This window comes from Hipposideros armiger, unplaced genomic scaffold, assembly GCF_001890085.2.
Source record: "Hipposideros armiger isolate ML-2016 unplaced genomic scaffold, ASM189008v1 scaffold_282, whole genome shotgun sequence".
NCBI classification, from domain to species: domain Eukaryota; kingdom Metazoa; phylum Chordata; class Mammalia; order Chiroptera; family Hipposideridae; genus Hipposideros; species Hipposideros armiger.
Window position 1 is genome coordinate 2,084,719 of NW_017731632.1, and position 25,083 is coordinate 2,109,801.

Below are 25,083 nucleotides of genomic sequence, written 5' to 3' on the forward strand. Positions count from 1 at the left end.
TGAGATCTGGTTGAGAGCAGTTGACTGGCACAGAGTCCCTCTGGGAACCTGGAGGAGCCCAGGCCCCAGTCACAGGACCTTGGTCACCAGGGTCACTGACCACTGAGATGGAAACTAAATTGCCCCTTATCGGATGGCACACCCCCACCCTACCCCTGCTGGGAGCTCTGGGAGGGCTGAGTGGCATCTGAATTGGCCTAAACCCGAAGCTGAAAGGAGTTTCCTGTGGGGTTAAGTGTCTTGCAGTGTCGGGAACAAAGGCCTCGGCGCTTATATTGGGAGTTAAAATCCATCGGTTCTACCAGACAACTATTGTAGTACCCTCTCAGGTATGAGTCCTGTGTTACCCAGTTTGGCTCACAAACTAAGCCATTGGAGGCCTATGGTTGCTGCAGTAAGGGGACCCCCCCCCCCATTGTAAAGGACAGACCACAGGCATTGGCAGTAAGGCCCATCCTGACTGCTGGGCCTGCCAGCGCCATTCAGAGCAGCAACACATACTGTTCAACTCATGGCGTTGACCTTGGGCAGGATTTTCCGATTGGTCCCTATACCATGTGTCCTTGGCGGTCATTTCCACCACATGAAAAAGGGCACCTTGTTTCCTCTTTATTTTATTCTAAGTTTCTGATCATGTTTTGTCCTAACCCAGATGAGAGGAAGCCATATGCCTACCCGTCTCCCCTTGTGCACTGAACATTCTCGGCCAGTGCTTTTACCCCATTCGCAGACTTCAAGGTCTCAGTGGAATACTTTGTGTCCAAAGATTGGAGAAGAGTTAAGTGTAAGATAGGCTACACTTGAAGTTACTTGTAGTTGGCTTTAGTTTATAAAAACACCATAAAAAAATTTGAAAATATCCAAAATTGTCTTCAGTCACTTTCTCAGCCTTCCTAACCTCTTGTAGCAAATGGTTAGAGGCAGAGCGAGCAGGCCCCCGTGGCCGGCTCACAGGATGCAGCAGGTAGAAGACTTGGGCACTGGGCCACCGTTGCAAATTTCTGTGCCCACTGCAAGAGAAGACAGGTCGTGAGTGAGCGTGTGTGCATCGGCCGGCCCCCTTTCCCTCCCTGTGCTCTCTACCAGCCCTGCGGAGGGGGGAGGGCAGGGGCAGGGGTCAGCCCAAGCCGATCAGCTGCGGCTCAGCCTTCCTTGTCCTGGCCTCCTGCAACCCTGAAACCTGTACATTGGTTCCCTCCCCACAGCCAGGAAAACCGCAAAAGTTCCCCTAGCTGAGCTGACCCAGCACAGGCAGAAACCAGGGAACAGGGTCACCCATTTCAAGGTGGGGTGTGCTGACATGTCACAGTGCAGCCACCCCGTAAGAGAGGGTGAACAGGACAGTGCAGGGAAGGACTCCTTTAGATTCTTTTTTTCTAGTCTGCTGATTGTGAAGGTGGCATGGAGTGAGGGGGATTGTGAGTCTCTTGGGAGGGAACTGCTGGTTGAACAGAAGGGCTGTTGAGCGTTCATGGTATTTCAATGGGGCTTTCGTCCCCTTTACACAGTAACACTCGAGTTCCTTCCTTCCGGGAGGAACAGGAGGGCACCCTTTGAGTCCAGGCTTGTTAGCAGATACCCTGGGATGGGCCTCCCAGAACATCTGTCTGGAGCTGTCTGGAGCCCGGCTTTCTCCACATTAACTGCTGGCTAACCCCGGGCCCTCACGCTGACCTGGTGACTAGCCAGTGCCCCCAGTCCCACCGCGGCGCTGCAGGGCCCAGACCTTCCTTGGCTGCCGTCCTCTCCTGGTGCTGCTGCTCCTCCAGGGCCTTCACTTTCTCCTCGTGCACGTCCGCCAGGGCCTTCCACTCCTTGCGGTTGTTCTGCAGTCGGTCGAACATGGGCAGGATCTCCTCATGGAACCGGGAAAACTCCTGGAAAGGAAATCGAGAGGGAATGCACGCCCAGCTGCTCCTGCGGATGGGCCTGCCTGGCGGGAGGAGGGAGCACCACTGCGATGTCACTTTCCAAGCAAAGCCCTGAGCAGGGAGATGGGCTAGGGTCTGTGTCTTGAAGTCAGAACAGGGAGCTTATGACACAACCGTAGTGGGGTGAGGACCCCGAGAATAGAGTAGAAAATGCCAACTGCAGAGGGGAGTCCCCAGGCAGAGAGGGCTGGGGAGATAGGCAGACCTGCAGGTCCTGTGCTCCTCCGTGTCTCTTACACCATCACATGCATACTCACACATGAACACACCACACAGTGCACACACCACATGCACACAAACACGTGAACACAAGCTGTGGAGTGTGGGGAAGGGGCACTGCGGTGGGGCTGTGACCTGTGACATCGGTGCTGGACGCATATCCTGGCACATCCTGGTCCTGCCTCAGCCCCGCTGGGGAGGCAGGAAGGGGCTGGGGTTTCGGTAAAGGGGAGTATGGGCTGCATGAGGGCTGAACAGGGGGTGGGGCCGTTCCAGTCAGGGGTGACTTCCCTCAGAAGCAGGCATCCTCGGGAGTGTGGGGGCTGCCCCCACAGCCCCATGACAGGGCGGAGTGCAGCCCGTGGGCATGTGGGGCGTCACCAGGGAGGGGCTCTGCAGTCAGATTCCCCGCAGCCCCTGAGCTGTGATGCCACAGCACCGGTCTGTGTCTTTGGTGTCCAACTGTCATTTGTCAGTTATGTCACATGTGTTTGCTGGGTGACGCACACCCAGCTGTGCTGGGTAGACCCATACCTGTCCTCCCAGGGTTCAGACACAGCAAGTGTACCCACAGACAAGCTGCAGTGAGCCACAGGTGGGGGCGCCCTAGATGGGCTTTGGGGAAGGGGCATTTGAGGCGAGACCTCAAGGCGAGTGCCAGGACATCGAGAGGGAGAGAGCACATAGCGCTTCTGAGGAACTGACCAGGTGAGGTCAAGGTGGCCTCCCCCTGGGATGACGTTGTTCAGGTATGAGGAGGGGTGCCAGGGCGGCACTGGGTGGTCGAGTGAACCCACCTGTGACCCAGGCAGGCTCACCTTGTACACGAAGGTGCACACGAAGTCGATGAAGCCGACCTGCAGTTTGGGGAGCTCAGACGCCTTGTTCCGGTCCATCATCGGCTTTGGGGGTAGCAGAGACATGGTGAGGCGCCGGGAGCAGGCATGCACCCAGGACTCACTCAACCCCCCCAAGTTCGGCTGAATGTATTCATGGAGACTCAGAATGAGCAGTGCCCATGGGATGAATGTGGGGGCCTGGGGCCCAGCCTGCCTTGACAGGTGTGGCCCTCAGAAGAGGAAAGCCAGGATGCCCTGCTCCCCTGAGCTATCGGGCCCTGGTTCCAGGGCAGCCAGGTCAGCGTCCCCCACGCTCTGGCAGAGCTGTGCTCCGCGCGCTGGGCTCAGGTGCTGAGCGCCTCCCTCCAGCTCCCCGGGAGCTGTCCATGGTACAAAGCCTCAGCCCCGAGCCTCCCTGTGGGGCAAACCCCAGGAGAGCTTGGTGGAGCCATCCTTTGTGTCCACAGACTCTGGACCCACCGAGCTGCCTCCTGTCAATCTCTTCACAGTTACCCATCGTCTGAGCTTGCCGTGGCGAAGGTGAACCATGAATGATCTCAGAGGCCTGGCCCAGAGGGGACAAATGGGCCACCTGTCCTTCCCCCAGGAGACTTTGCTGGTTGGTCAGGACGCCTTTTCCTGCAGCCTTCTCAAGCCCGTGCTCAGATAGCTGCTGGCTGAAGGTGACTTCTGAGGCAAACCCTTTTTCTATCTCTTCCACATGTGGGACAGCTCCATGCTACTTGTCCCGTTGGTTGCTATGCAGGTGCCATCGTGGGCTGGTAGCACATTCCTGAGCTCACACTGCTGACCCGAAGACCCCAGCATCATCCGTCTACCACGGTATGGGCCCCTGGGCTCCAGCCACTGGCTTTCTCTGGCCTGACACTCTCTCCGTGGCCAGGCCTGTCCTGCCCTGGGCCTCCCTGGGGCACTGGAGGCCCAGCTGTGTTTACTATACAAGCTGCCTGGGCCCACAGAGATGCTCGGCTCCGAGCCACAGCCTGGTTCTGCCAGTTTGGGCCTCTGCATGGGCATCACAGCTTTACCCAGATTCGGAGCCACCTAAACTCACACCAGCTCATGTCACATGACCCATGAAGTGAGACTGAGGCCCCAGGACCTCAGAATCCCTGGGGGTCCCGTGTCTGCACCAAGCCAGACTGAAGCTTTCAAAGATGACAGTAGGGGTGGAAGATTCTGGAAGCAACACTCACAATGGGCTGTTGATCCAGCACTGTCCTTTCCAAATCACCTTGTTCCCAGAACTCAGCTGCCACCAGCAGAGCGACCTGGAGGGCACAAAAAAGCAATTACCCTGTGGAGTTCAGGGCTTCGTCAGAAACTTCCTAGGAACATGCAGCAGGCTCTGTGCCCTCCGTCTTCTCCACCCCAGACCTACTGGTAGCCCACAATTTAGGCCTGATGGACAGTGAGCACAGCGGCAGCTTCCACCACAGCAGCTGCTGGCCTGGCCCCAGGCCCCGCTCGGTGCAGGCCCATGAAGCACTGACCTTGCTCTGGACTTCCCAGGGCTTGGTGATGGCAGACAGGTCGCACGCCGTCATCATCATGGCCCTGCAGGCACAGGAAGCTCCAGGGGGGCCCAGACTGGCCTCATTCCCTCACACACACCCCCCGTGCCCCCCTGCCAGAGAGGCTTGGTGACCACGGGGCACAGGTCCAAGGCCTGTGACTGTCCTGTCCTGCAGAGCAGTGTGTGCAGCCACTGCTCCTCCACCAACCCCCACCTTGCAGCCACAAACTAAAGTCAAGAAGTATTTATGTCGTGCCTTTTAAGTGCCGATGACATATGCACATGCTTCCTTCTGGGATTTCTGGGACAGGCCTGGGGGAGAGCCTGAGTCTCTGCTGTGCACATGAAGGGATGCAGGCTCCCAAGGTGAGCCAATTATTGCTAAAGTTCACAAACTAGGCTAAGGGCCTGTCTGACCCCAAGTCCTGCGCTGTCTCCCTGAAAATGAGGGGCAAGGTGAAGCATTTGTTTTGAGGTATCAACGCAGTTAGAAAGGAGCTAGTCTCATTCCAGAGCATTCGGGGACCTGGGGTCTCCTGGTCTTGGGTGTGTGTGTGTGTGTGTGTGTGTGTGTGTGTGTGTGTGTTACAGGATTAACCATCAGGCCACAGGAGGGGGTCCCCACTGCTCACATGACTATCTCCTTCCGTGTCGTCTCCAGGGACAGGTACTCCACCCAGCTCTTCCTGTCCTCGTAGTCCTTGGACTCGTCCACAATCTTCTGGAACATTGTCCTTTTCCTGAACCCCAAGAACAACGTGGGGGGGGTTCGGCCCCACCCTCACGGGAGAAGCACCCCGCACCACGCAGCTCCTTGGTCCTGACCCCGCCCACCCTTCCAGCACTGGCACCGCCCCTTGATCCTGGCCCCGCCCGCCCTTCCAGCACTGGCGCCGCCCCCTGCTCTTGACCCCGCCCACCCTTCCAGCACTGACACCGCCCCGCCCCAGGGGGGCCCCCCACCTCCCACCCGCGAGTCCCCCGCAGGCGCGCGGGGCGGGGCAGCGAGGCGCCCACTTGAAATAGAGCGCCAGGTCGGTGGCGACGATGGCGACGTCCATGAGGTGGATCACGTGCTCGTGCTGCCGCCGGTTCAGGTTCTGGTAGATGTTCAGGGTCTGCGGGAGGGGGTCCGTCGCGGTGCCGCCCTGGGCTCGTCCCCCCACCCCGGGGGTCCGGGCGCCGCCTGCCAGCCGTCACCCGGGGGTCGTGGGCACCCCGCGCGGAGGGCGCCCGGCGGGAAATACCTCCTCCGCCAGCAGGAACTTGCCGAACTCCAGGTGATGTCGCTCGAGAATCGAGGAGCCGTGCAGCCTGGCTAGGGGGTTCTGGGACCTGCCGGAGGGGGTTCACCAAGAAGCAGGCGGCGGGCAGAGGCCCCGAGCGTGGCGGGAAGGGGCCCCCCCGCCCTTCGCTGCTGGGGGTGCGCGCGGGGGCGCTGGCCTGACCCGCTGCAGCTCCCGGACCCCGCGCCCGCTTCCCGTCGGGGGAGCGTGGCCCGACGGCTCCGCCCCGAGGCCCCAGCCCACCGTCCCGCGCCTGGGGACAGGCGCCGCCCTTGCAGCCCGCGGGGTCGTCCCAACCCGGGTGAGGACCAGGGGTGCGGGGAGACGCCCTGCCCGCCCACGCACCGTGAGCAGCGTGAACATCGTTTGGGCCACGTTGAAGCCGTGGCGCCAGTTGTGGTAGGTGACCCTCCGGTACCCTTTGCTCACGGAGAACAGGAACCGCACCAGGACCTGAGGGAGCGCGGCGGGCGTGAGCCCTGGTCCCGTGGGCCGCCCCGCCCCGCCCCGCGTCACCACTGACCCCGCTGCCTTCCTGGGGGTGGGGGTGCCTCCTGTGACCCGCCTGCGGCCTAGGGGTCCAGTGCCGGACGCCAGACAGCCCCAGCGTCGTGAGGACTCTGGGGCCTCCACCCTCGTCCAGCCCCAAATTGGGAAGAGGACCCCAGAGAGGGGGCGGCGGTATTTCAAAAGAAAAGGGCCGTTTTAGACACTGGTTTCTGACTAGAGCAGGATGTGCGGGCACCTGGCAGGGGGGATGGGGAAACAGACTGGTGGCTGAAGGTCCGCAGGCCGAGCACAGACCCGGGTGCGGGGCAGTTATCTGGGCCAACAGAAGGTGGCCCCGGAGTCTCTTATTCCTTCTGGGATTTTTAGGGCCAGAAAATTATTTGGGAATCTTTATTTTTTCCTATTAATACTTTCTGTATTTTTTTTCTTTTGTGTTTTCCTTTAGTATTTGCTAAAAAGTCTTTTGGAAATGCCAGCCTGCTGCCCTGTTTTCGGGACATGAGGGAAGGTGGTTTCCTGTTGGGAGGTGGGGAAGCAGATGCCCCCTAGGATGAAGGTGGGAGCAGGTGGGCGCTGGGGACCCAGAGGGCAGCAGCAGAGCTATGGGCACAGCTGGCGGGCTGTCCTCTCCTCTGCAGGACGGCCTCTGAGGACCTCTGTTCCCACATAGAGGGTGTCGTGTGCTCTCTGCATCCTCTCCACACCACACCAAACCCCCACTATTGCCCAGTGATGCACTTAATGACCAGGTTGCCTGGAACTCCTATTTATCACGCTTTCCACCCGCCCGCCCAGGCAGTCATTTATTCGGGGCACACTCACTGCCTGTGTTTCACCTGCCCGCCCCCAAACTTCCTGCAGGACCTGGGACCCCCGAGCACATCTCTCCCATCTCTTGGGGATCTAGGACCCCTGACCATACCCCCTAACACATGGGGAATCTGGCACCACAATCATGTCCCCCACTTCTGGGGGACCTGGGACCCCTGACCCCGACCCCACCTCCTGGGGGATCTGGAACTTTCGGACCACGCCAAGCTCATAGTACATCTGGATGCCGCACTTGACCAGCTCCAGCTCCGTGCACTCCAGATCAGAGAAGTGGAACTCATAGATGTCAAACTTGGTGGGTCCCGGCAGCGTTTCCTTCTGTGGGAGGGACTGTGCAGCTGAGGGAGGCAGGCCCACTCGTGGCAAAGCCCCACTCGTTCCTCATCTCTGTCCAGCCTCAGATGCCCCAGGCGTCTGGTAACATCTGCCCTTCCAGTCTCTGACCTGCAGCCCGGGACGCTGATGCCCTGCTGGCTCAGCCCTCTCCTGCCCTCTCCTCTCACCCACAGCCCAACAACAACCTGCCCAGCTGGGCAGACACAGTGATGTTGTCAGGGAGACAGGTGCAAAGATACACAGGACACACGTGACACAGGCACATGGCATGCACACAGCAGCAAACATCACCAGACGACACTTACTCTCCTGGGAATAAAGAAATCTCTCCCCACCCTCTGGCCCTTCCAGCCCCCACCTGAGAGTGAGGGTCAGATTCTGACCAAGATTTTCCCCAGCTCATCCTCCTCACAGTCAGCAGGCTCCTTCCCTAGGCGTTCTCTTGTTGGCTAGGAGACAAAATAGACGTGTGATGAGACAGAGTGACAGTGTCAACTACACCCTGTGACTGGGACAAAGTGACAGCATCAGTTATACCCTGTGACTGTGGGACAAAGTGACAGTGTTACCTATACTCCTTGTGAGTATGGGACAAGGTGACAGTGCCAGCTACACCCTTCGTGAGTGTAGGACAAAGTGACAGCATCAGCTACCCCCTGTGACTGTGGGATAAGGCGACAGTGTTACCTACACCGTGACTGTGGGACAAGGGGACAGCATCACTTACACCCTTCATGAGTGAGGGACAAGGTGGCAGTGTTAGTTACACCCCTTGTGAATGTAGGGCAAGGTGACATCTAGCACAAAAGAATAATGGTCGCGGCAGCAAGCCCCATCCAGAGCCCCCGATTTCAGTGATTGGTGACAGTGCGCGTGGGGTGGCTCCCACTTCCTGCACGCTCCTGCCTGGGCACCGTTCTGAGCTCTCCTGACCGATGAAGTCCTCACTCGGCACGGCCAGGAAGGCGCTGGTCGCTCCCCCTCACAGCTGAGGAGACCGGGGGCCAGGAAGGGACCCACCCTGGGCTGTGAGGAGCTGTGGGGCTCCAGGATGGGCCACGCCTCCCGCTGGCAGGGAGGAGGCCGGAAGTGACGGGAGCAGTACCAGGATCAGCTGGATCTCATCCTTGTCGCATCTCACATGGTACAGCACCATGTCCTGGGCGATGTCCTTGCGGTTCTCCAGCTTGTTCATCTTGTCGTAGGTGTCAGTGTTCAGCGCTGACCATCCCAGGAACTGCGTGAGGGACTGCAGACGGGCAGCGCGTCAGCCTGCAAGCACCGCTGTGGTGTGCTGCGGGCTCCGTGCGCTACCGCCTTGGACCAGGAATCCAGAGCCCCTGCTGTCAGGGGTGGGCCTCCCAGCGCTTCCTTGTCCCCCTTCTCCTCGGGCCTAACGCTGGGTCGGGGGCTAAGGCAGACCGCGTGTCCTGTGCTGTCACACAGGCGTCACCTCCAGAGCTGCGCCTGTGACGGGGTTTACCTCCATGAGGACTTCATCCTGCTCATCAAAAGGCTTCCCATCTTTCCTGTTGTAAAACGTGGCAACCCCCACAATCTCCTCCTTTTTGTTGACGATGGGCATGGAGAGGACATTCTTGATGACCCACCCAGAGTCATCCAGAGGGCCTTCCTGCAGGGACAGGGGTCAGGGACGACTCTGGGTGGGTCTGGCCCCAGCCTGGATGTGTCACGCAGCAAGGATGAGCCTCATTTGTTGTGCCCTCAGACTGCAGTGGCTGGGTCCCTGCTCTTCATGGAGTGTTCACCGCCGCCCCCCTCCATGAGAACCTGACGTCCATGGACTGTCCCCTAGGGGGACAAGTGGCTTCACCTTGGTGCCCCAGCCACATGGCGTCCAACCCTTACAAGGCTCTCCCGGCCCCTCACATTATGCGGCAGCTCCCAGCTCACACGCCCCTGATGCCTGGCCAGTTCCTGGAGGAGGCCCTAGGCGACCAAGCCCACTTCTCAGGGCACTTGACCCTCGGCCTCCTCCAGGAAAGAGCCTGCCCTGGTCTTGTATCCCCAGGTGAAGACGTGGGGAGCAGACTTGAACCCTCGCTGGGGTCTAGATGTGCCCAGCAAACCTGCAGACGTGAGCAGGAGATACGTGTTGTTGTCAGTCACTGAGATTTTGAGGACGTTTCTTACGCAGCAAAAGCCAATTCAGACCATTACTTCTGAACCTCATGTTGTCTTTCCCAAGTACAATGCATTTTCTACTAACAAACAGATACCTGAAATGTGAACATTTCATCAGCGGAGGCATTCATAATATTACAGATCTGAAAAAGGACCAGAAAAACAATTTCAGCTGAAGCAGCCCCATGTACAGTAGGATTCTAAAAACGACCGTCCACACGATGAGCTTCATGATGGGCAAAGCGGGGGAGTAGTTGGGCCGGCCAGAGGCAGCCGCGCCTGGTGGGAAAGGCGGGGGCATGAGGGACGAAGAGGGACACCAGGCAAGGGCAGGGCCTCGGGGACTCACGAAGCCACTTTCTGCCACGTAGGTTGGAAGGCCGCTGGCCAGGGCCCAGTGGTCAGCTGGGGGTGTGCTGCGGGGAGAGAAGCACAGGGTCAGGTGGACCAGACATGGCTGTTAGGTGTGTGTGTGGTAGTGGCGCAGTGTGTGTGACGCGTACTGCACTCTCTGAGCTCTGGGAGGGACAGGGATTGTGGAGTGGGGAGGAGGGCTGGGGAGGACTAAGGGAGGGGTGGGGTGTGGTTTGGGGGCCTCTGTGCTGCCTCCTTCTCTGCCCAAGCTCAGGCCCCTCATCCTGTAGGAACCCCGTCCCCTACTGGGGCCACTTTCTTGCCTCTGGAGCTAAGCATGCTCACCTGCCTGCAGGCCCAGCCCTGACCTATGGTTCCCAGTCCCTGCACAGGCCTGTGGGGTCCTGGGTCACATGGCCATGTGGCTGTAGGGCTGGGAATGGCCAGCTGCCTTTCCCTGGTCTCTCCAGCTTGGAGTCCTGCCCCAAGCTCCCCGCAGCTGTACTGCTGGCCGGGCTGGACATCCTCTTCTGTCCCAGCCCACTGGGTGCACAGTGCTGGGACTTTCCTCCGGGGCCTCCAGCCGCCCGGGTGGCTGGGCCAGCCACAATGAGACCCCCAAGGCCTCAAAGGTCATTTGCTGCTGACAGGGCCGCCTGGGCAGCTCACATGATCCTTTGGACATCCACTGCAGACCTCACCTCCCTGCCCAGCCTCTCAGGTCAGCGAGTCAGCACGGGGAGCCCACCGTCCAAACTCACGGGATGACTTTGATGTCCTCTTTGCCGTGCAGGATGTAGTCGATGACTTTGTAGAAGAGAATCTCCTGGGGGCAGACCGCAGTCGTGAGCCCCCCACTGGACGCCCCCAGGTGACACAGACATCGGCTCCTGACGCCTGCACCCTGCCCTGTAGTTGGAGCCAGGGAATTGAGGCATGGGCCCGGCCTGCCCGCCCCCGCCCCGACTCACACGGCCGTCAGGGGTGCGAGGGCCTGAATACGGCTGGGCCTCTCCCATCAGAACCGGCCACACGTCGAAGAACTCCTGGGCAGAGAAGAACAGGGAGACAGTCGTGTGTCAGCTCCGAAGGGGACCAGCCAGCCAGGGTGCCCATGGTGCTGGGACCTCACCTTCTCCTTGGTCGTGTCCAGGAGGCCCACCGAGTACCGCTCACAGTTCAGATAGGCCCGCACCGTGTAGAAAGCCTTGTGGAATTGCCTCTCGATGTCCGTCAGCTCCTCAAACACCTTGTTGGCCGACCACAGCAGCACCTGCGTGGGGGCACACCTGTGGGCCTGTGGCCACGCCCACACACACCTGTCTGACCCAGCAGCACCTGGGTGTGAGCTAACATACCTGACACACAAACAGAGCCCTGGAGGCATAGTGACCCACGGTACCCCTCCCAACAGAGTCTCTAAAGAGAGCCACCACTGGGCTTCATCCAAGTACCTGACTTCCTGCTACCTGACCCAGGAGGCCCGGGAACCTACTGGAAGGTGAGGCCTCCAGGCTTTGGCCGCATACCTGCCACTCACTGCCTGGTACAGGCCTCATGCTGGGTCAGTGAGTGACTGAAAACTGGAATCAGTTGCCATGAGCTTGAAAGGCCAGGCCTGGCGAGCCAGCCCCCCATAATCAGATTGTGAGGAGCGGGGGTTTGAGAGTATGAATCCATTGTTTTCTGTATGTCAGGCCCTCTAGTGGTCTCAGCAAAGGGAGTTGAGAGCGAAGGTTTACTGACATGCCACGGGAGGCCTGGACACCTCCCTTCCAGGCCCCAGGCTGTTGTCCAGGGTGATGGACAGGCTCAGACTAACTCTGTAGGGCTGTCCTCCCCTCCGTGTCCTCAGCCGGTGCCCAAAGGCAGGCCCTCCAGGCCTCACCCCTCACCCCACATACCATGTCTCTGCCCAGGAGGAGTACCGCCTGCTGCCGAGCACTCCTCCACCAGGGTCTCCCTGGCTTGGCTCCCTTCCTCTGCAGCCCCCCAACCTTTGCTGTCACAGGCAGGAATGGGCTCTGGAGACCCCGCTTGCCCTGGAGTGCTCTCCCCAGGGGGCAGCCCACTGGCCACCTCTCGCACTGCCACGGGCCCTCGGCGTTCCTTGGCACAGGCTCTGCCCTCTGCCTCAGCCCAGGGGTGCTTCACGCTTGAGCCTCGGCCCAAAGTCCTGCCCAGAAGGCCCTCCCAGAGCAGCTCCCCTGCAGCACCCCGCTTTGTTCCCTGCCTCATTGTTTCCGCCTCGTGTCTTCACTCGACCACAACTGCGTAAGGCCAGACGGCTCAGCTTCCTCGGCCAGAGCAGCGCCCCATGCTCCAAAGTGCTCAATGTGTGTTTGTCGACTGCTTGGAAAGCTGTGAGATTTGCAGACTATCAACTGTGGGTCTTGCGGCCGTCTGCCACCTGGAAGTCCGCCGGGGACCTTGGCGATGAGGGGTGTCCAATTCCATCCAGCGGCAGACAGGACAGAGGACCGCACAGCCCCCTGGAAGGGAGAGCTGGCCTGGTGGGGCCTCCCTTACACTCATGCTACAGGAGGGAGGTGTCAGCATGTCCGAGGGCGGGGGCAGACAGGACAGGTGACCCAGTGAGACTGTGACCGCCTTTGGCTCCGGGGTTCTTACTTAGTGGTCATCTCACGAGAGCAGGCTATCGAATGTTCAGGAATTTTGACAGCTAGCCGTTGAACACCGCACTACTAAGGCTAACTAACGCAAATTTAAGAACTAAGAAAATGACATTAAAACTATATTTGCGTATATTCATATTGCTTTCCATTAGCTCAGCTTCTTGTGACAAGCTGTGAACACAACGATTTAACTAGAGCAAAAGAGAAGAGCAGGAGACCAGATGAAGTGCCTGCAAAAACCTTCATGGAGCAAACGTTCGTGTGCCAGACCGAGATTCTCAGGTGGAGGAAACAGCCCTGTCAGGCATGACGACAGCTGCTGGTCCAGGACAGAGTTTCCATTCAAATTTAAATTTACCTAAAAAAACAATCGTTTTAATGGAAATTTAAATACGAATCTGAAAAGATGCAGCCTTTGAAACACAGGCTCCAAGCTCTGTCAGAGAGTGGGCACAACAATGCCACAGTCGGCGACAAGAGGCGTCCATCACAAACAGAAGTGCACTTTTAGTGGGACAGCGTTTGTTCCTGCACAAAGTTCTATCCATACGAACCCACGGCTAGTTGCCAACGAAATAAACCGAATTCAAGAATCAAACCATATTACACAAGTGGTAACCCCACACAGGCACGCTCTCCAGGAAATGCTAAGCAGTAAGAGGGCCTCGGCAAACACAAACCCGCCTGTTCCCCAGATGTCACCTCCGGCATCCCCACTGTTAGCAGCACTGCCAGCCCAGGGACATCTGTGTGACGGCCGCAGCGTCCTGACCATGCAGAAGTAGCATCGTCACTTGTTCCCTAAAGAGGGACTCCGATGACAGGCCCACGTGGTCTTAGTGTCTCTTACTTTTAATTCATGAAATCGACCTTCCTTCCCGTGAAGAGGCAGGAATAAAGAAATAAGACGCGAAGACTCCATGGAGCTTTAATTAATTTGTCCACAAGCAAAATTATTAACCATCTCAGGGATAACAAATCTTTAAATGGACTAACAATTTAGGATGAAGTGACCTCTGAAAACAAAATAATCTCCGAGTGATTACAAGTTAGACCAACTCATCAAAATATAGTCACTTAGTGATCCAAAAAAGTGACAACAGTGTCACCTAGGGGGTGACAGCAGTGCTCGAGTCCACTGGACAACAGGGTTTGCGACCTCGGGGTTGGATGGGACAACCCTCATCAGTGTGACCGCTACTCATTGTTCTTTTGTGAAATGATCAAAGTCTTATGTGACCTGAGCTCAGGCAGCAGTGATGATGGCCGGTTTCCTGTGTTTTATGCTTCTCCCAGAAGGAAAGGACAAAGAAGCACTTCACCAAAGCGCCTTCAAAGTAGTAGATGATATAATATTAATGTAATAAACACGTAAGTAACCACGCCGGCACACAAGGAGGCAGAGCCCGGGACCACGGGAAGCGCAGCTGTTGTCCCAGAGGCGCAGCTCCTCCTCCTAACGGGACGTTCCTACATAATCTCCTGCCACGCGCCCACAGCGCTTTGCACGGCAGCGACGCGTGATGCCGAGTACTAGGCTGCTACGTCCGTCAGGGCCCGGGTGTCGCCGGCCTCCTGGACCAATACGCCTACTCCGATGGTGTCGTGACTTATGAATGGACATCACCAATACCATGTGGTCACGGAACCGATCCCAGGCCTCGCGTGGCGTGGGTGCCAGCACCTGCAACACACCTGTCTCAGGTGAGCCTGACCTGCGCTGAGGCCCAGCCGCCCATTGTGCCTGGCCCCGGCTGAGCGCCAAGTCCCCAGGCCGCATCCTGGACACACAAGCAGCAGCGCAGGCCAGTGCACACATGGGAGCACTGGCAACTGTCTTCCTATCAGCCCGTCATTCAAAGGGCTCGTTCACAGAGAGCTGTGACATGAGTGCTGCCCCAGGACCGTATGACTCAGCTCCCATCCGGACCTCCAGCCTCAATGTGAGGAGCTCAGTGGGCCAGTCGGTGCCTTCGACCTAGCAGAACGTGGATCCAAGTGGCGTCCAGGTCAACAGTGAACACGCAGGAGACTGACTCGTGCTGGTTTTTTCTGGCAGAACACGCCAACATTGCTGTAAGAAATGTCTTCACAACAGCCGTATTTCTAGGAGCTTTACACCAGCCCTCGCAGAAGAACTCCGCATAGTTAACTTCACCATCAAAGCCCCACCACCTTCCTGCCCCCCTACAATCGGTCAGCTGACACCATCCTGCAGAGCTTTCCAGCAGAGCACTGGCTCTTAGCCTGTGACACAGCCTGGCCTGCCTTCAAGAAGCATCGCACAAATGTGAGAAATACGTCGGACAAGAGAGTTACTTTGATCCAGTAAATAATTGGGGGTTAAATCCTCTTCCCAAATTATAGGAATTGAACCTACTCCTAAGAATTCAAAAAACTCCTTGCTCCCACCTTCCAGCAAGTTCCAAGATCAGGTCGGCTACAAAAGGTATCGGACCCTTACTCTGAAAAGCTGGTGCATACCTTTCTCGTGCCGACTCCTTGCTTATCTTCATCTTAATCGTGTTGGCCGTCCTATCAGGAACTATGATTATAACGGTAAGCTGACGTGATTAATAATCCCAATCAGCTTTGAAATACCCACACTAGCCACTGTCTCTGTGTCAATAAAACATTACCACTCACAAGCCCTAGAAACGCCCCCTAAATATTCCTAACAGAAGCCACCACACCGGTACTCCCTACAATAGCTATTATCATCAACTGAATTTACTCAGGCCAATGAACTGTCACAAAAATACTGATCCTACAGCATCTGCCACCACAACAGCCCTCACTGCGAAATGTGGACTCTGCCCACTGTACTTCTGAGGACCCTAAGTGACACAGGCAGTCAGGTGTCACCAGGCCTAACGTCACTGCATGCAGAATCTCAGCACCTATTAGTGTAAGTGTGCTACTAGTTATCTGTATCCTACTGTCAATCACAGCAGGCAGCAAGGACTAAAGCAGACCCAAGTAGGAAAAACCGTAGCCCTCTTGCGACTGTTAGGATGAATAACCACCGTCATGATTTATAACCCAACCACAATCGTTGAAACCTGTAACATGCACCCTAATAGTGACCACCACACTCACGCTATTCACGTGTGGCCTGCCAGCTGCAATGCTATCACACTTGGAATAAGGTCCCTGCTTACTACCTCCACTCACTACATCAGGGCTCTAAGGCCTCCCCCATCAGGCTTCCTGCACAAGTGACGGTCAAGCAACAAATAACAAACTGACAACTGTCTGACCAGCACTAGCAGCTACTGCAGCACTACTTCACGCGTAGGTGCGACCGCACACACGACCGCACACACCTCACGCGTAGGTGCGACCACACACACTGCATCACTGATTTTTCCATCCACACACAACACAAAAACTAAACAATTTGAAAACGCAAAATGAATAAACTTTCTACCACCCATAATTGTGACATCTACATTAACTGTCCCCCTAACACCAAAAATACCAGTAGTGGAGTAGGACTTGAGGTTAGCCCAGACCAAGGGCCTTCAAACGTCAAATAAGTACATGTGATTCCTGACCACGAGGACTGCAAGACTCCCCCAGCAACTGACTGCAGCTGACCACTTTCATCACACTCAGTGCTTACCAGGTGCGTGGGCTTTCACCCATGAAGTTTCAGCTAACAGGTAAATACCCTAGTTCGCTGGCTTCACTGCACTTTGGGACATATAGGGGGGAAGGCGAGACGAAGAAGCACGGGCAGGATGGAAGCTGCCCCTCTGAATATGCTGATATGTAACACAGCACAGGGCACAGAGGGGGCTCAACTCTGTCTCCAGATCACAGTCCAGTGCTTGCTCGGCCGGCTACCTGTGGTCACAAGCCGGTGACATTCCACCAGACCACAAGGACGTTGGCACCCTGCACCTGCTATCTGGTGCCTGAGCTGGGATAGGAGGCACTGCCCTGGGTCTTTTAATCCGTGCTGAACTCGGCCAGCCTGGGGCTTTATTAGCAGGTGATTAAATCCACAGCTGGCTGTAACTGCCCATGCATTTGTAACGATTCTATTTATAGTTCTGCATGTTATACTCGGAGGGTTCGGAAACTGACTAGTCCCACTAATAATTGGAGCAGCAGACAGTATTCCCTGGAATAAACAATATAAGCTTCTGACTGCTCCCCCCTCATTCTTACCCTCATTAGTCTCATCAATTAGCCTCATCAATTAGCCTCATCAATGGTCCACCTCAATGGAATCGCTGACCTGTCTACCCTCCTGTCCTGGTAACCCCACCCCTGCAGGAGAATTTGCTGATTTAACCATCTCCCTCCATCTAGGAGTTTCACCAGTTTTAGGTGCTATTAACTGAATCACTACAATTATTAATATAAAACCAGCTTTGTCCCAATACCAGATGCTACCATCCATGTCTTCAGTTTAATCACAGCAGTATTGCCACTGTCTCTCCCGGTCTTAGCTGTAGGAATTACAGTGTTATGGACAGTGATTTGAATGTGATAAAAGCAAACTTTTAAGAAAACTGACCTGGGAGCTGGGACGACTATGAACGGGGCTGGGCTTCCTGTTACTCTCTAGTCCCAACTTCCTGTTATAACTTTATGGTTCTGGGCCGGCTGAGTGGCGCGTTGGTTAGGAGTTGGCTTGGGACGCCAGCTCTGAGCAGCAGGGCCCCAGTTCGGATCCCACATGGGCCAGTGACACTGCGCCCTCTACAGCTAAGATGGTGAACAATAGCTCAACCTGGGGTTGGGCTGCCATGAGTTGCCGGCGATGGCGTAGGCTGCAGTGGGGCTGGCTGGCAGCTGGCATGAGCTTTCGTGAGCTGCCGTGAGCGGCCGTCCAGAGGCTGGCAAGCGACTGCCTCACCCGGGATGAGCATAATGATAATACCAACATGGGCCAGTGAAGCGATGTCCTCCACAGCTAGACTGAAGAACAAAAGGACAGCAACTTGTCTGTACCTCTTCCCTGATTCCCTAACGCTGTCCCCCTCCCCCAATTCCCCAATAAAATCTTAAAAAACAAAAACTTTATGGTTCTAACTTCCTCTGTGTGTGTGTGTGTGTGTGTGTGTGTGTGTGTGTGTGTAGGGGCCGTCTTGGGAGAGGGTTCTTTTTCTGCGGTGGCCTGCCGGCCCAAGGTGTACATTCTCACACTGCTGCAGTGGTTTTGTTTTTTCCTTTTCCCGAATAAACCCTTTTTGGCAGACTACCTGGAAAATTATTTTATCCAGTCAACAAATGCAATTTTTTTTTTGGACTCTGCAAGAGAAGACACCATCTTATATCAACATCTATTGTATTTTTGGGCAACCTCCATGTGTATGCCCTTGTCCTACCAGGGTTCAGAATAATTTCACAAATTGTTACATGGTGACCGGGAGGAAGGAGCCTTTCAGATACAGAGGAACAGTCTAGGCTGTAATACCTGTGACTCTGTAGGGTTTATTGTAGGAACCCATCACGAAATCACAGTGGGTATAGACGCGTAAACATACTCTACACCCACCACTATAATTATTCCCATTCCTGCAGGAGTAAACATATCCTGCTGGTTAGCATCCCTACACGGGCGTAACCAGAGGGCTGCCCGACGTGCTGTGGATCCTGGCTTCCATCTTCTTCTGCACAGTGGGACATTTAGCAGGACTGTCCTTGATAAGTCATTACTGCACATTGCACTTCGTGACACAGACAATATCGTAGCATTTTCACAGCATCCTGTCACTAGGGGCAGCATTGGCTGTCACAGGAAGGTTCATCCACTGACACCCATAATTTCCAGACTACTCACTAAAATCCCCCTCATAATTACATCTGTAGGTGCCAATGGAACTTCACACATTTCCTCGCCCCACCAGCGAGACCCCATGCCACTGTGATGACCCAGATGCACAAACGACAGAAAGTACTGTCGCACCCATGTTCTCGTTCACCATTAATGACAGTGACGCCAATAGCCTGTACAGTCTGAAAGGCAGTCCCATCCCAACGAGAAGTCTGCACAGTAGAATTGCCAAGCACCAATCGCGCGTGGCTGCACGACGTCCTCACCCGCCCCACATGCTCAAAGAGCCCACGTATGAAAACTCAAAATAAGAAGCAAAGGGAGTGAACCCTTCCAACGGTTCGCACCAATGCCATAGCCACTGCTACGTCCTGTCAGGGCCCAGGTGTCGCAGGCCTCCTGAACTGATACGCTTATGCTGATGGTGTTGTTTCTTATGAATGGACATCACCAATACCATGTGGTCACGGAACCAATCGCAGTCCTCGTGTGGCGTGGGGGCAGCAATTAGGCGGTCATTAATTAATTGCCTAGTTGATGGAAATAAAATACTCGGCGATATGATGATTAACATCACAATACATACTCCTATTATCTTAGGGGTAATGAGAGAGGAACATAAATCTTCATTCATTTTATTTTTCGGGGAGTGTTTTTGATATTCTCATTGTTTCAGGTTCAGGGCAACAGCAACAAGTGTTTTGAAATTTTCAGTTGTGTTATAATTAATACTGTGAGGATTGTTGACAGAATTGTAGTAAATCATGTTGCCGTATCCGGTTGTGGCTGTTGTTAGGGACACAACTTATACTCTCATTATTTAACTTAAAAGGTTAATGCCAGTCAGCTCGTTATTGTCCCTATAGTATGGACGTAGATACTTTTTCAGTGTTTCAATGGCGCTAGTTCACAGACGATGGGTCTAAAGCTTCGGTTTCACCTGCAAATTCCAGAATGCTGTCGGTACAGGTCTGGTCGTGTGGGTGTGAAGGTTGTTTGGCTGAGGGTCCTGGGGTAGCACCTGTTTTGGGGCCCAGGGAAGGGGTGGCTCATGAGTGTGTGACATCTTCAGATGAAATCAGTATTGGAATTCTTATTTCTGTAGGTACAATGACTGCAAGGCGTAGCCCCTGGCTTCAGGTTCGATTAAGCAATATGCAACAGTCTAAATTTGTCTTCAGATTCCGTATCTTCATTATCTTCAGTATCACTTGTGGCCCATGTTTTTCACAGTTACAAAGGCATTACTAATTTCACCCGTGTGTAGAGGGTCCGCTGTGATGGCAGGGCACTTACGATTAAAATGGCAGCTGGTAAGATGGTCCTGACTGTCTCTGCTGCCTGTGCATCTGCTGTGCTTGTGTGGTTTCTGATAGTTGTTAATGTGAGATCATGTAAAGGACAAGAGCTGATTAGGGAAACAATTGTCACTGGTGGTCGTGCCTGGTAATGCAGTTGTTCTGTGATGGGCAATGTCGCATCTTGAAAGGCGAGTTTGAAGGGCGCTGCCATGGAGATATAAAGACTTAAACCTGTAACTCTGACAAAGTTGTGTAAGCTTTGCTAAGGTGTGGCTTGTGGGGAAGGACGCAGCGGCCTGAGCATCACCTAGGTCCCACTGGGGCCCTGGGAACCTGGGGCCCGAGGGCCAGCACCGTCCCCACACTGCACACCAGTGACCTGCTGCTCTCAGTGTATAAATTCACAGAGAAACATGAATGGAAAACAACAGGAAAAGGTGCTGGAACAGTGGGAATCAGCGATTTTGCGCAGGAAGCTTTGGGAAATGTTGTTTATTGTATGTTGCCTGAAGCTGGGACAAAATTGAACCAACAAGATGATTTTGGTGCTTTGGAAAGTGTGAAAACTGCTAGTGAACTCTGTTCTCCTCTATCAGGATGAGTAACTGCAAGGGCCGGCCGAGTGGCTCAGTTCGTTAAAAGCTCGCTCAAGAGTGTGTGCTCTGAGTAACAGGATCACCGATTCGATTCCCAGCCCGAGTGGAGCTGCCGCTAAGCTGACAACAGGTGGCAGGATGGCTCAGCTAAAAAAATAAATTAAAGAAAAATAAAATAAAAGTCAGCAAGGAGGGCCGGCCGAGTGGCGTGATGGTTAAGAACTGGCTTGGGATGCCGGAGGGCCCCGGTTCGGATCCCACATATGAGGGCCAGTGACACTGCCCTCCACAGTTAAGATGCTGAACAACAGCTCAACCTGGAGCTGGGCTGCGGTGAGTCACCGGCGACGGCGTGGGCTGCAGCCCCTGTGGCAATGGGTTGCCATGGGCTACCGTATGTAGCCAGCAGCCAGCATGAGCAGCCAGCAGCTGCAGTGAGCGGCCGTCCAGAAGCCGGTGACTGATCTGCCTCACCCGGGAAGAGCGCAATGATGGTGCCAACTTGAGCCAGTTAAGCAACGTCCTCCACAACTAGACTGAAGAACAAAACGACAGCAACTTGTCTGTTCCCCTTCCCCCAATTCCCCAGCACTGTTTCCATCCCCCCAATTCCCCAATAAAAATCTTAAAAAAAAAAAAAGTCAGAAAGGAGAAGTAACTGCAATTAATGGAGCTCTTGCAGAAGACCCAGGACTTGCCAACGATCTTGTTCTAAAGACGGTTGGCTGTTGCAGATGACACTGAAACCCTTCAGAATCGATGAAGTAATGAGTTGAGAAGTGTGTGAGAAAGACATGATATCTACTGAGGAGTGTCAGTGGAGTCCCCTAAATAAAGTAGCATAAACATCTTAATCTGGCATAGTTGTCTTGAATTAGTGGTGTATAGAAGGTTTAAAATAGCAACTTTTAGTAATACCGATGGAAAAAGAAACTACAACAGTGGTACTGGAAGAAAATACCCCTTATATATTGCTTTGTACAACTGAAACTAATAATAATAATAAAAAGAAAATACCCCTTGACGTGAATGATTGCAGATAGACACAATATGCATCTTTTTTCACAACTCCCGATGGATTTACAGTTATAACATTCAGAATTCCTAGAGTTATTTGTGGTAAAATCTAGTTATAATAGTTACATAACTCAACAATAACATTGTTTCCTTAAGCCCTATATAATATTGCAACTTGCTTCCATCTGCCTCTGGATTTGGGTGCAAACTTAATGATCTTTCGATTGGAAATAACTAGCAGTGGAGAAGTTTTGTTAGCTGTTACAGTGTCAGATGATGAACAACACTGTCTAAATTTGCAATATCCTGTGTCTGCTGGTGCTGTTTTTATATAGTGATGCAACAGCCTTGCAGGAAAATAACATTTAGTAATAAAACATTCAACTTCTCCATTAAAAAAACAAAACAATGTCTAATTCAACGAAGACCAAAGCAGATAACTACTCACAACCACAAAGGCCAAACCTGGACCCTAAGACTGACATCACTCGTTCTAGTCATTGGCTCAACGCATCTGTCAGGCCCGTTGCCACTGACTTATACCCACCGTGTGCGCGTCAGTAAACTTAGGAGCCGCCATCCCTCTGCTGGCAGGAACGGCTGTACTTGGATTGTGTCATAAAACAAAGCATCCCTTGCTCATTTCCTACCACAAGGAACCCCATCCCCTCACCCTCATGCTGGTCGTTGCCGAAATTATCAGGCTATTCATTCAACAAGCAGCTCTCACCAGACAACTAACAGCCAGCACTGCTGCCTACCTCTGTTAACTTGCGTAACTGGAGGGGTTACTCTGGCCTTTTAAACATCAGCACCACTGCAGCTTTTATTACATTTATTATTCTCACTGTAGTAACTGTCCTTGAGTTCACAGGCCTATGTGTCCACCCTTCTCATAAGCCTTGAGTTATGTGCCAACACCTGATGACCGAGCAAACCCAAGCCCTCCAGAGAGTTCAGCCGAGCCACTGACCACGTACGGGAGCCCTCTGAGCCCTGCTTGTAACACCTGGCTTCGTAATATGATTTCTCTTCAGTGCCGTAGTGCTAGTGTTACTAGCTGTATTGACAACGTACTTACCATTGGTCACAGATATGAGATAGCACCTGAGAAAGCACCTTCCAAGGACAGAGGCTCTGAGAGGCTCATTTCTTTTTTTATCATCTCAGAAGCCTTATTATTCTCTGGAGTTCTCTGAACTTTCTACCATTCAAGCACAGCCCGAAACCTGAACCAGGTGGGTGGTGAGTGCCTACAGGCATTTGCCCCTGAACCCCTGGAAGTACTGCTTCCTAATCCGGCCTCTGCAGTCTCCATCACGTGTGATGGAAGGCAACTGCAGGCACAGGCCGCAAGCCCATTCTCACAGTCTGCCTGGGTGTGTACTTCTTGGTGAGCAGCGCTGTTCATGCTCTCAGGGATGCACGGAACGATCGGCTCTGCTTTCCTTATTGCGTGGCGTCCATGTCACATCCATTCACCACTCTGGACTTGAAGCTGCTGCTTGATGTTGATGTTGCATAGATGTGGTTTCGTTATTCCTGTGTGTGCGCAGTTACTGACGAGGCTGTCAATGTTCTAGTGTTAAACAGTACAAGCGACTTCCAATCGACTCGTTGTGTACAATCCGACAGAGAACAACAAGCCTTCTACGAGCACTATTCATCCACACACTGCCAGTCCCATTGCCTGTCATTCTCACATTCTGACTCTGTTGAGTAAACGAATGCAGATTTGACCCAAAACGACCAGCACGCTGACTTTTGTCCGTGAAATTCTCCGCAGCAGCTATCACATTCCGATTATTTGACCCAGAAATTGCGCTCCTCTCACCTTTACCCTGCGCGTCCCACACCAACAACCTAAAAGCCCCACCCCCCACAGCAGTAGTCCCAAGGTCACCTTCAGCCATTAGTGTAGCCTACGACAGGCTCAAAAGTGGTAAAACAAACTGAATAACAATAATTAGTTTAAACTAAAATAAATGATTTTGACTCATTAGAATATGATTAAATTCATCATTACCCAGCATCCATCATCTACATCACCACCATGATAGCATCTGCAGTGTCCCCGAGGCCCACACTGAATTTGTCACTGTTAAGCTTAGAGAGGCTAATCCTAGGAATAGTTGTAAGTGTAGGTGTAATAATCCTGAGCAGCGACCTCACCGCAGCGAACACTGCCAGCTGCCTTACCAGCACTGCCCGCCTGAGAAACTGCCGCAGGATGTCGCCGACAGCGCCTAACACGTGTGGTGGCCACAGCGTACAGGACCTCAGCCTTCGCTGGTGCTGACCGTTATTACTCCAACGATTATACTAGTACCAGTTGCATGCTAGCAAAAAATAACATGATCTGGATAAACCCCACAACCTGTAATCTAGTAACTAGGTTTATTGGACTGTTTCTACCAAACCAACGCGATGACAAGGGCCCCCACCTGGCCCTCACGTTGTTTTTCTGATCCGTGGACACGCGTATTAACCGACAAGACTTCTCCCACCGGTGCTGCTGCCAGGCCCGAGGCCCCTAATCTGGAGGAAGGCAGACAGATGTCCCCGATGGTGAGGGCGACCGCCACACGCCGGACCCTTAGCGAAAGCAGCAGGAGAGCTGAGCTGCTCGTTCCGGCTCGCTGAGGACGGACACAGGCTCCGGGGGTGTGTGTGTGTGTGTGGGGGGGCTGGCCCTGCACCATCTACGTTCAAAACCGCCGGGGCTTTTGAGTGTCCACATAGCCGTGGCGCCTGCTCGTGGACCTGCCACGCCGCGGGCTCTGGAGCCCTCGCAGCGAGGTAGTCGCCGGCGGGTCGTGGCAGCTGCCCCCCCTAACGCCCTGAGCGCCCACAGCTTGTCCGTGTTTTCCTTATGACCGGGAACTATGCCCAGCTCTGCGTGGGCGCATCGCGTGGTCCTCCGCGGGCGCAGCGCGGTGGCCGGCGGCCGGACAGGACACGGGGTCCCGCCACTCGCGCACAGACTCGTCCCTGACAGCGCTCCGCCGGGCAAACTCAAGCCATGAAGGAGTTCACAGCTCACGTGTCGCTGCAGCTCGCGGCCTGCAAGCATCTCACTGTGACGGTGCCAACATGGCCTCGCTGCGCCGGAATTCCTCCACACACTAAGTGCCACACAGCACGGAGAGCGCGCAGCGCAGTAAGTGTATGAAATCATCGTGTACACGACAAAAGACCTTCATGACAGTGCGTTTCCTGCTCCTCCTCCTGTCCACCAAACAAACCCAAAATCGTTTTGGGAACTTTGTATTATCATTATAGTTTAATAAAAACATTAGATGTGAACCTAATAACAGAAAGTAAAAGTTGTTACTTACTGAAAGAATATGCAAAACCTGCTAATTCCTGCCTTCGTATATAATAGTGTGTGTTTTTTCAAACTTTAAAGGATAGGAGTTATCCATCTGTGTTAGCAACTCAAATACTGGTGAAACTCCCAATAAAAGTAAGAAACCTAGTGGCCTCCTTAATAGTGATTTCACTACTTATATTAATTCTGCCAATCATAACAAATACATATATTATTACGAACTCATATATGAATTCATAATCCTCACACCAATTAAGTAAATGGACTTGAGAGAAAGTGACACTTCCCACTCTTGAAATAAAAGGGGAGCCAGCTGGCAAGGGCATCATGAGAGCCCCTCACAACACCATCCCCAAGGGAGGGGAGCGACACCCTGACCAGTCCAGAGGGGCTAGCAGACAGTATATTTGAAGTCATGGCTGG

General features: G+C 54.2%; 1 protein-coding gene across 1 annotated transcript in view; it reads right to left on the bottom strand.

Moving 5' to 3' along the window:
• Positions 1-587: 587 nt before the first annotated feature.
• PDE6B (phosphodiesterase 6B) overlaps positions 588-25,083 on the bottom strand; it is a 32,791-nt gene continuing 8,295 nt past the window's right edge. Inside the window, exons 4-21 of the mRNA XM_019658101.1 lie at positions 11,121-11,261; positions 10,960-11,034; positions 10,750-10,814; positions 9,984-10,050; positions 9,730-9,777; positions 8,973-9,122; positions 8,595-8,738; positions 7,873-7,938; positions 7,325-7,471; positions 6,030-6,265; positions 5,774-5,861; positions 5,544-5,644; positions 5,159-5,266; positions 4,504-4,567; positions 4,207-4,281; positions 2,969-3,052; positions 1,727-1,877; positions 588-1,010 (exon numbers count right to left, since the gene is read on the bottom strand). Of these exons, the coding sequence (XP_019513646.1) occupies positions 949-1,010; positions 1,727-1,877; positions 2,969-3,052; positions 4,207-4,281; positions 4,504-4,567; positions 5,159-5,266; positions 5,544-5,644; positions 5,774-5,861; positions 6,030-6,265; positions 7,325-7,471; positions 7,873-7,938; positions 8,595-8,738; positions 8,973-9,122; positions 9,730-9,777; positions 9,984-10,050; positions 10,750-10,814; positions 10,960-11,034; positions 11,121-11,261 (1,872 nt within the window). The 3' untranslated portion in view covers positions 588-948. The remainder of the gene's footprint in view (positions 1,011-1,726; positions 1,878-2,968; positions 3,053-4,206; positions 4,282-4,503; positions 4,568-5,158; positions 5,267-5,543; positions 5,645-5,773; positions 5,862-6,029; positions 6,266-7,324; positions 7,472-7,872; positions 7,939-8,594; positions 8,739-8,972; positions 9,123-9,729; positions 9,778-9,983; positions 10,051-10,749; positions 10,815-10,959; positions 11,035-11,120; positions 11,262-25,083) is intronic.